Source organism: Octopus bimaculoides, chromosome 20, assembly GCF_046866305.1.
Source record: "Octopus bimaculoides isolate indiv1 chromosome 20, ASM4686630v1, whole genome shotgun sequence".
In the NCBI taxonomy this organism is placed as follows: domain Eukaryota; kingdom Metazoa; phylum Mollusca; class Cephalopoda; order Octopoda; family Octopodidae; genus Octopus; species Octopus bimaculoides.
The window spans coordinates 38,526,738-38,539,237 of NC_142947.1; the positions used below are offsets into that span (position 1 = coordinate 38,526,738).

The window sequence follows — 12,500 nt, forward strand, 5'->3', positions numbered from 1 at the left end:
AGAGAGTTGGCACTCCGTCGCTTACGACGACGAGGGTTCCAGTTGATCCGATCAACGGAACAGCCTGCTCGTGAAATTAACGTGCAAGTGGTTGAGCACTCCACAGACACGTGTACCCTTAACGTAGTTCTCGGGGATATTCTCAGCGTGACACAGTGTGACAATGCTGACCCTTTGAATTACAGGCACAACAGAAACAGGAAGTAAGAGTAAGAGAAAGTTGTGGTGAAAGAGTACAGCAGGGTTCGCCACGATCCCCCGCCGGAGCCTTGTGGAGATTTAGGTGTTTTTGCTCAATAAACACTCACAACGCCCGGTCTGGGAATCGAAACTGCGATCCTATGACCGCGAGTCCGCTGCCCTAACCACTGGGCTATTGCGCCTCCACCGAGTACAGAGAGTAATAGGAAATTAAATAGATGACACAGGAACTTCATAAGCTTACAGCTCTTTCTGCTATAAAATGCAATGCACTCCTAGCCTAGTGCTTGTGTCTCACGTCATAGCTTCCTCAGAGCTTCATATATATATACTTACATATTACATTTCTCTTGCTCGTCATCCCGCTCTCGAAATTGCAGACCCTGTGCCAAAAATTGAAGACAATTTGTAAAGAAACTTTTAAGGCCGCGAACTGGCAAAATGCTTAGCGGCATTTCATCCGTTTTAACTTTCTGAGTTCAAATTCCCCCGACGTTGACTGTGCCTTTCATCCTTAATTTAGATCGAAAAATTAAGTACCAGTTGAGCACTGGGGTTGTTGTAATTGATTTCTCTCCTCTTCCGAACTTGCTGGCCATGTGCCAAAATTTTAAAAGCAATATAGAAAGAAACTTTGTTGCTTTACATCCGTTTCGTTAATTTAAATCTGTTGATCTCTTAATCTATGTGTGTTAATCTATATCTATTAATCTATATTCAGGATTGTGAATACAAACGTCGATGCCAAAATGGTAAAGGAACAAACAACATTTCTTCTCTCTTACTTGCATCTCTTTGACACTTAATTCCTGTATATTTTCAGATGATCCCGATTCGGTGCCAGTAGTTTTCAAACCTCCACCACTATCATCGGATTTTATATCACCAAGCTGTTGGAATTTCACTCATGGTAATCGAAACACGATGGAGTTTTACAGTCCCAACTATCCTGGTAACTACTCTGGTGGTGCCGACTGCATCCAATACTTAGAAGGTAGGCTGTCGTTTGCCTTTTCTCACTACATCACACTACATCATCATTATCATCATCATCATCGTCATCGTCACCACCACCAGCACCACGTGCTTAGGGCATCAAGGAAAGGCGGGGGCACCACAGAAATGGTAAATGGTTTACGACACAAGAGAAATCACTTTAAAATTGCTAAAGTAATATTCGAAGGGGTCTATATGATCGGAAATATAATTTCGAAGGGTTCATGGTGTCATAGTAAGAATCTGATTAATCCTTTGTTATTTAAAAAAAGCAGGAGAAAATTAAAAAATATGAATAAAGAAGAAGTACACAAAAATAAACGCTGTTTCCCGTCTTATTGTTAGTTTTGTTTCATTTTTAAAAAATTGAATTAATTTTTGGTTTATGTATGGCAGAGTGAGGGCACCAAATTTTTTAAAGAGCTTAGGGTCTCTATGGCTCTTAATTCGGTCCAGTCTGCAGTGGTAGACTGGAACGAGGAATCACAACAACAGTCATTTCTGTAAATTTCTCTATAAATTGTAAATAACATCTTAGAATATCAACGAAAGCACGAAGCCATCGTTAATTTAAATATACACGAGAGACTACTTGTGTTTCTTGGCCATTGTTCATATTGCTTTAAAATTTTGACATCAGGCCACAATTTCGGGAAATTGAGCTAGTCGGTTACATCGACCCCAGTGTTCAACTGGTACTTATTTTATCGACCCCGAAAGGGCGAAAGGCAAAGTCAGCCTCAGCGGAATTTGATCTCAAAACGTAAAAGCGAACGAAATATCGCTAAGCATTTTGCTCGGCATGCTAACGATTCTGTCAGATTGCCGACTTCGTTAGGACTAATACTGATTTCAAATTATGGCACAAGGCCAGCAATTTCGTGGAAAGGGGTAAGTCACTTACATCGACCTCAGTGTTCAACTGGTACTTATTTTATCGATTGTGGTAAGGGTGAAAGGCAAAGTCGACTTCGGCGGAATTTGAACTCAAGACGTAAAGACGAGCAAAATGCTTACCATTTTGCCCGGCGTGCTAACGATTCTGCCAGCTCGCTACCTTTATTAATTCAAATATATTACCAGTAGGTTTCTTGTCTTTCTATGAACGAATTGTAATTCTGTGTTGGCCATAGTTCATAGTAGCTGTTATTGCTGTTACATATCCCTAAGGCGATAAATTGGCGGAATCGTTAACGCGTCAAACAAAACGCGTCGCGACTTTTCTTTTAGTTCTGAGTTCAAATACCGTGAAGGTTAACTTTGCTTTTCATCCTTTTGTCATCGATGAAAATAAAGAACCAGCCAGGTATTGGGGTTGATGTAATCTACTATGCCTCTCTCGCTAAAATTGCTAGACTTGTGCCAAAATTAGTAAGAATTATTGTTGCTTAGATCTCTCTCTCTCTCTCTCTCTCTCTCTCTCTCTCTCTCTCTCTCTCTCTCTCTCTCTCTCCCTCTCTCTCTGTAAATATGTGTGTGTGTGTATAATTTACTGTTCTATTATCAGTGAGATCAGCAAAAATTTACGCCATCCAGTAAGAGATAAATATCATTTACTATAAGATAGTATCATGTGTAATATTAAATATGTGTGTGTGTGTGTACACGCACATCGTTTACATTCGTTTTGCGCAATCGACATTTTCTACAACAACGTGAAGGTCTAATAGTGCCACCTTTATCTCCCTTGTTGATCAGGTATTTGGTTTCTGTCACCTGTTCCTAGATAGCGTAATCCTAGTTTTCTAGGTGAGATGAATGCATTTATCGTAGGTCCAGGAAAGGTTGCTATTCCTGTCAAAATTATTGGTATTCTTTAGCTTACAGAATATGTATTCATGCGTAACTTTCGACTGATATAATGAATACTTCACTTGCAAATTCTATTTAAGTAGGTTAGTTAAACTATAGTTGGCTTACCTGGAACAGCTGTACATTCATGGAGCCTGTTCAGAAATTCTTCGCCTAATCGTATGATTTTGTTATTTTTGCTATCGAGTATGCATAAGAAGTACTCATTTCTTTCTCTATAATTCAGTCATGAAATGGCACTCCGTTGATTACGACGAAGAAGGTTCCAGTTGATCCGATGAATCGAACAGCCTGCTCGTGAAATGAACGTACGTGTGGCTGAACACTACACAGATACGCGTACCTTTAACGTAGTTCTCGGGGATATTCAGCGGGATACAGACTGTGATAAGGGTGGCCCCTTGAATTACTGCTGCTACTTATTTTTGCCAGTTGAGTGGACTGGGGCTGCATGAAATAAAGTACCTTGGTCAAGGACACAACGCGTCGCCGAGAATTGAACCCACGGCCTTATGATCGTAAACCGAATACTCTAACCACTTCGTCCATCTTTATGTTCTAAGTTCAAATTCTGCCGAATTCTATGCCAATTAGAGCTAAACTGCTCAACCTTTCTTATCCCTGCGAATTTCTTGTATAATTATGAATTCTCCTTAGGTTTGAAAAGAAGCGCTCCACTGTAGCACTTGTTGCTGGTAGTGTTAATATTAATTCACAAAGCTTCATCTGATCCGATATTATACAGAATGTAAAGTAAAACTTGAACGGATTTTCCTTTTAGTTCAGCATCTTTGTACAAGGCAGTAAGTTCGCTTCTTAACTTTTAGCTTTCGAAATGATTTCTATAAGAATTTTTAAGGCAAGTTAGAGATGTTTCCTGGACGTCGTTATTTTGTCTCATTGGATCGAGAAGCGCTGAAAAATGTAATTCATTTAAATTTTGAAATCGTATCTCAATTTGCTCGCAAATTAAATCTATAATTTTGTAGAACAGCAGAACAGCGGTCTGTATCTTTCTTCTTCTGTTTCAAATGCATCTTTTCTCTTCTTTATTTGAGGATAAATGCCATCGTCATTTATAAAATTTTTTTTTTCATTCAAAACTTTCAGTTTCATTTACTTTACGAATACAGTAGAATACGTCAAATGTTTTTTTTTTCTGGGGGATGTCAAATGCTGCATTTGTGTAAATAAAAATATCTCCAAACACATTTAACAAAAAGTTGAATTCACAATTTTGTAAATTAGAATACAACGCCTGAGCATAGGTGTAGCTTTCCGTGTCTCATTTACTTGAATTATCAATGATGCTTCGGAATATATCAGGAAGTTGCTCATGATATTCACAAACTGTTTCTACCGACGAAGTTGGGGCCACTCTTGGAAAACGCTTTTTAATTTCAATATCTAATAGATTCACGCGTTTAGTCGACTTACGAAAAAAAAAAAAAAGAAAAACTTATCTGTGAAAAAAACTTATCGCATTCGAGAATATTTGCAACCGCTTGAGACACAACTAGATTTAATCTGTGGAGCATACAATGAGCAAAAAGAAGGGTGTTCTGTAAATTGAAAAGGTATAAAATATTAGTCGAATAAACGCAGAAAACTACGCGCGTTATCCTGTCACCGTTTTTCTGATGGAAGCAGGATGTCAACTTGCTTCCTTTTTCCTGTGTAAGTGTTACATAACGTAAGATTATATATATCATAGGTATTGCGAATTGACAGAAACTTACTCTGAGCGTATAAGTATTTATTAGCAACTAAAACTATTCATTATCAGCTCTTACTAGAAAAAAATCGTCTTTGTGTCATTTTTATCGGAAAAAAATGTTAAAATATTGCACCGAAAAGGATGCAACAGTTCGTGTTGCTTCCCTTGCACAGATTTTTTTGTGTCGTCTGCCTCTGTTTGTCGTCTGATGCTAATTACAGCAATAAAAAGTCTGATGCCTATGCTGTCATGTAGTTTATATTAATTTTACAGAACATTAAAAGAACGATCTTATGAAAAATAAGCAATGTAGTTTCAATATTGTTTCTATAATTTTTAAGGGAAGCATCGCTTCCCTTGCTTCCATGGACCGCACGCCCGTCGTATATGCATGTATATTATACATATACATATACGACGGGCTTCTTACAATTTCCGTCTACCCGAAGGCTTTTGTCGACCCGACCGAGGCTATAGTAGAAGACATCTTCCCAAGGTGCCACACAGTGGGACTGAACCCGGGACCAACGTGGGCAAATGCATCTGCCAGCTCGCCATCCGAAGAGTTAGAAATATTAGCGTTCTTTCTTGGTTATTTTTAGTTGACAGATAAGGGAACAAATATAGGGCACAGACATCCTTGGAATGAAAGACTATTAAAGAAGAAAGCAAATACAGGAAGGGATCTTCTTTGATGCACCAACAATTCTTTAGTCTTCAGTACTTATTCTTTCCAGATTTCAACACCCTTCTAATATATTCTCGACATATCTATGCATGTCATATTACATTTGTTATATGTACGTTTGGCGTTTTAACACTGTGATCACAAATATACATTCTTTCCTACGAATATTTTGTGTTCTTCATAATGATAAAGTAAACACGGAGTAGGATGTATGCTGAATATTTGCAGGGGTATATTTCATTTCAGCTGTTTATGGATATTTTGAGATATTGTATGTATGTATGTGTGTGTGTGTGTGTGTGTAAATATCCAGACATGTTTATATCTATCTATCTATCTATCTATCTATCTATCTATCTATCTAAGTATACGCACACGTATTTGTATATATATATATATATATATATATATATATATATATATATATATACGTATTTAGACACGTGCACATAGGCATACGTAAGTATCTAGATGTAGGTGTATAAATATGCCCTCTCAATATACATGCTTGTTATATGCATGTATATATATATATATATATATATATATACTCTTTTACTCTTTTACTTGTTTCAGTCTTTTGACTGTGGCCATGCTGGAGCACCGCCTTTTATATATATATATATATATATATATGCATATACAAGGGAAATACGCGTTTTTTGACTGTGTGTACGTGCGGGCGTACGAGTGTGTGAGTGTGTGTGAGTATGAACATACGATATAATGTGTGCGTGAATGCGTGCGTGTGTATGTAGTATACGTATATGTATACGTCGAGAGAATGTAGAATATATTTAAATTCTTTCAGAAACAGATATATAAATATTTTTATTCTCTAATTCGTGTCAGACATTACCATACGGCCATAGCGGGGTATCCCTATCCATATATATATGTGTATATATATATATATATATATATATATATATATATACACATATATATCTATATACACACATATATATATATACACATGCATTTAGAGTGTAAGCAAACTAGTAGTAGTAGTAGTATACAATAATTTCCTGTCTATATGTGTTTGTTGATGTGTGCGTGTGTATGTGTGTGTGTGTGTATGTGTATGTGTGGTGCCTACGCAATATTTCACGTGCTGCACATATCTATATGCTAGATTATGTACAAATGTATGTAAACACTCAACTCTTGTACACACACACATATACGCACGGACACACATACATACATTTATATATATATATATATATATATATATATATATATATATATATACACACACACATATGCTTATGCATATACATACATATATATATATATATATATATATATATATATATATATATATACACACATATGCTTATACATATACATATATATATATATATACATATACATATACACACATATACACACACACATACACACACAGACACAAACACACACACACACACACACACACACACACACACACACACTGATGCATATAGATATATGTATATTAACTTAGGATTGCTGGCAAAGAGAGGAAACAGAATCTAAGACTTCCTCAGAGATATATGAGTTGCAGAAACAATTAAAATAGTTGAAGGTTTAAGAGATAAATATATATCGTTGGGGTGATGGGATGTGATCATGATTTACAGTAGAGCAGCCAGAGAGGAACAGATTACATACTGGTGCAGTTAAAACTGGATGTGTGTACAGGTCCGCTCAGAAACATGGTGTGTGTGTGTGTGTGTGTTTACGTGGAGGCTTTCACAGTGAGACGCACGTACACGCTCCTATATGCATGCATACGTATAAAATATGTATAGGTACACAGGCATAAATGTGTGTGTGTGTGTGTGTGTGTGTATGAGCTTATCTGCTGAGGAAAGAAATTCTGTGGCGGAAACACACACACACACACACACACACACACACGCACGCACGCATACACAAATAAGCACGAACATGCATGTACTTCTCTGTCTCTCGTTTGCTTTCTACTAGTGTGTGACTCTTCCTGCTTCTATATATATATATATATGTATATATATATATATATATATATATATATATATATATATATATATATATATATATATATATATATATATATATATACACATATATATCCATACACATTTATATATGTATATATAAATGTGTATGTATATATATGTGTGTATGCATGTATGTAAGTATGTATATATATATATATATATATATATATATATATATATATATATATATATATATATATATATATGTATATTGTTGTACTTGGGGATGGTCATATTGCCAGTTTAGCCAATAAAAACACACGCACTGTATATTTGGTGTTAATTTGCTTCAGCTTTATGTTACATTAATCTTAATCTTATTTCGGCCAGAGTTCATTCGTCACACTTCTGTGACCTCATCAGTAGTCCTTTGTTTCCTTCTTTCTTATGTGTGTCTCACCTTGCTAACTATCATATATATATATATATATATATATATATATATATATATATATATATCATATATATATATATATATATATATATATATATATATATATATATATATATATATATATATATATATATGTATATATATATATATATGTATGTATGTATGTATGTATGCACATACATACATACATGCATATTTACATGCAAGGCGGTGAGCTGGCAGAATCGTTAGCACGCCGGGCAAAATGCTTAGCCGTAATTTGGAAGTCGCTACGTTCTGACTTCAAATACCGCCGAGGTCAAATTTGTCTTTCGTTCTTTTGGGGTCGATTAATTAAGTACGAGTTGAGTTCTGGGATCGATGTAATCGACTTCCCCTCCCCCAGATTTCAGGCCTTGTGAAAGTAGGAAGGATATATATATACATACATATATATGCACACACATACATATATATATATATATATATATATATATATATTTTTTTTTTTTTCTTTTTTTTTAAGTTTCAGCTCAGAGCTGCGGCCATGCTGATGCACCACCGTGTTGCTACACTGTTATTACAGGGAGCCTCTTACAATGGCACTTGGTGAAGAATGGAGTTTGATTTAGCAACCCTCATTTGCACCTCCTGCCGCGAGGTAGGTTCATCTGGGACTCTCGATAGGAAGAGGTCCAACTTTGATTTAAAAACTCCTACATCTACTTTGTGCAGATTCCTCAGGCTCTTTGGGAGAATATTAAAAAGCTGTGGGCCCCTGAATCCCAAGCTGTTGCAGTAACTGTATATATATATATATATACATTCATATACATACACACATAGATATATATACATATATATAGAAATGCAAGTGTGTGTGTTTTTGCGTGTTTATTATTTGTTCTAAACACTGAAGCGCGGCCATACTAGGGCACCGCCTTGAAGTGCAGTAGTCTAAAGTCTAGTATCTATTGTATCGGTATTTCTTGCCGAACCGCTAGATTGTGACATTAACAAACCAATACCATTTGCAAAGGGTTGTGCACGGATCAAACCCAGACTTAAAGACCAACATAAATACATAGGCATATACAAGATGCATTCCTGAAGTCTTGGGAAATTTCCAGAAGAGACATTTATTGATTTCAAAGAAGTACAAAACTCACATCTTCTAAGTAGGTTCCTCTGATTCCAATGCACTTGTTATAGCGCATCATCTACTTCGTGAAGCCCATAGAAGACCTCCATTGAAGATGTCCAGAACCCTTGTCACAGCTTCTCAATGACTTCAAAAGGAACTGCTCCTGAAGTTCTCCTTCGGATTGGGTAACAACTAGAACCACATGGTGCAAATTCTGGTTTGTAGAGAGGGCGAGGGACAGTTTTGATGCCCATTTGTATCAAGTAGCTGGTTACCATGATGGATTTGTGGACTGGTGCATTGTACTGGTGCATTGTCCTGGTGCATTGTCCTGGTGCAGGTGCCACCGAACCGAGCGGAAGATTTCTGACCTTTTGCGAAGAAATATCTTCCTGAACATCCTCAATATCTCCACAAAGTAGCTTTGTTGACCGTCTGGCCAGAGGGACCCAATGAAAGTAGACGATGCCCTTGCTGTCGAAAATGGCGATTACCATGGACTTCGCGGTGGACTTGCTTTGCCTGGCCTTCTTTAGTCTAGGGGAATCAGGATGCTTCCATTAAGCACTTTGTCTGCTGATCTTTTGATCCAGCTTTCGTCACTGGTCACTAAAGACTTAAAGAACTCTTGGATTAGATGTAATGAACAGAACCATTTTTCTGCCGTGACCAACGCGTCTTTCCTTCTGTTGGTTACTGAGCACCTTAGGAACAAACTCCGCACATTTACATCTTCATGAATAACTCTGTGTACAGTCGCCGAACCAACTCCAAGCTTATTGTCTTTATAAACACAGAACGGAATTTCGTCAAGCAGCTCTAATGTTCTGACATCTCACTCCCTCCAACAACTCTCATCGTCTCTCACCTCCACTCTACTACCCTTGAACCTCTTGTATTAGCGGAAAACAGATATCCGGTTCATAGAACTTAGACCGCAAGCTGTCCGGAGCATTTCAAAAATAGTCAGCCATGACAAGTGATATTTAGTTGGATGTGATCGGAGTGCTGTTCCACCCGTCTCCTTCAATTTAGAATAAAGAAAATTTGGCAGGTCAGCTTATTAAATGTACAGTAAAAATATACTAAAATTACAATAATCTAGGATAGTTATAACTGCTTCTCCTAAAAAGTCTGAGACTTTCTGGAATGTATTTCGTGTATGTGTGTGTGTGTGTGTGTGTGTGTGTGTGTGTGTGTGTGTGTGTATTTATATATACATACATATGTACATAAATAGATATATACGTATGTATGTATGTATGCTTGTATGTATGTATCTATGCATGTACAACCCGGAACCACGTCTGCAGCTATATTTCTGCTAAAAGTATTCCAGCCTTAATATCCTGGTGTAGTGTATCCAATGAGACCTTGTACATGTAAATGCTGTATGTTTTAAGAGAAATTTCGCTGCTGTTTATGAAAGACTAACGAACCACGACGAAGCTTCATAATTATTTCAAATATTTATTGTTCGTTAAATTTGTCTGCTGCACTTCTCTCACACCGCCGCAAACTTCCTGTTTCATTTAGTTATTTTGACCCGTCCCCTGCTTCTCTCTGTGGTTTTGTATCTCTCATCTATGACACTACGTCAAACGTGTCAAACAGGTATTCATTTCCATTCCAGTAGTTGTCTTCGCTTATATGTGACATAAGCCATGCACACCTCCCATCGCTACCAACACTACCGCCACCATCATCACCACCACCACCACCAACAACAACAACAACAACAACAACAACAACAACAACAACAACAACCACCACCGCCACCACCACCACTACCAACAACAACCACCACCACCACAATACTGCTACAACTCATTTTTGCCTATTGTGTGGACTGGAGCAACGTGAAATAAAAGTGTCTTACCCAAGGACTCAACGCACCGACGGAAATTGAACTCACAACCTAACGATCACGAGCCGAATTCTCTTATCACTCACACACACACACACACACACACACACACACTGAGGTGCATCCACCCAAAATTACTGGCATAGTTGATATCTTTGAATATTTTTACGCTGAGTTCAAATAACGCCGAGATCAGTATTACTTTTATCTTTTCGGGGTCGACCAAATTAAATATTAGTCAAATACCGAGGTTAACGCAGGGTTTCTTTCGAAGTTTAAAACAAAAGAACAGGGAGCTAACAGGATTGTTTGCACGCCGGACAAAATATGTTGCAGCAATTTTTCCGACTTTTTACATTCTGAGTTCAAAGGCCAACTTTTCCTAGGGTCAATGTTGCCATTTATCTCTTCGGGGTCAATAAAATAAAGTACCATTTTAAGTACCAGTTACTGGAACTGATGTAATCGATTAATCCCACCCATTTAAAATTCCTGACTTCGTGCCAAAATTTGAGACACTATTAGAGAGATAAGGACTAGTTGAGCACTGGGGGGTCGATGTTATCGACTTAACCCTTCCCCACAAAATCTCTGGCATTACTCTCTCTCTCTTTTACTCTTTTACTTGTTTCAGTTATTTGACTGCGGCCATGCTGGAGCACCGCCTTTAGTCGAGCAAATCGACCCCAGGACTTATTTTTTGTAAGCCTAGTACTTATTCTATCGGTCTCTTTTGCCGAACTGCTAAGTTACGGAGACGTAAACACAAGCATCGGTTGTCAAGCGATGTTGGTGGGGGGGGGGGACAAACACAGACACACACACACACACACACACACACACATATATACATATATACGAAGGGGCTTCTTTCAGTTTCCGTCTACCAAATCTACTCACAAGGCTTTGGTCGGCCCGAGGCTATAGCAGAAGACACTTGCCCAAGGTGCCACGCAGTGGCACTGAACCCGGAACCATGGGGTTGGTAAGCAAGCTACTTACCAAACAGCCACTCCTGTGCCAACTTTTGAAACCACTATTAGTAGAGATTAGCGGTCAGATTTAGCGGGTGGAAAAAGTAGTCTTAATGCAAGGCTATACTGCACCGTTGCCTGCCTGCTTGCCTGGTGGCCTCACGACTCTGCGGGTTCCATTCTAATCTAAGTATGTTATCATTAGATCCAACGCATCGATTTGCCCGAGAAAATATAGTGCTACTCAGACAGATCTTGCTGGAAACATATCATCTAACCGGGACCACATCCTAGTTTAATTATCACCCAGAACCATTTCACCAAAGCATTTAATGCCAGCCTTTAAGCAAGGCCTAAACGCCTCAGCTACTTATTTTAAACTCAGCTATAAATATAAGCTTTCGCATTTCGAATATTAATTTCTTTGTCTGTTCACTCGCCTGCTGTCACCATTCGTTATTGCATCTGGTAATCGTCTCAGTGTCTGATCCTGCTAGATTGTGTATTTTGTCAGTCGCCAATTTTAGTCTTTATCACTCACTATCTCTACAGATCTGTCCTTACATGTGCTTCGGACTTCCTGTGTAATTGATACACACACATGTAAGAAACGCTGAGAAACATGGTTTTTATCAGCACTTCGCTTTGCTTCTATTTTATTTTATTTGCTTCTCATGCACTTGTTTGTATGTATATACGTT

The 12,500-nt window shown here is 37.7% G+C and overlaps 1 protein-coding gene across 1 annotated transcript in view; it reads left to right on the forward strand.

Moving 5' to 3' along the window:
- LOC106875456 (neuropilin and tolloid-like protein 2) overlaps positions 1-12,500 on the forward strand; it is a 221,039-nt gene that overhangs the window by 156,589 nt on the left and 51,950 nt on the right. The window contains exon 3 of the mRNA XM_089338403.1: positions 1,025-1,195. Within this exon, the coding sequence (XP_089194529.1) occupies positions 1,025-1,195 (171 nt within the window). The remainder of the gene's footprint in view (positions 1-1,024; positions 1,196-12,500) is intronic.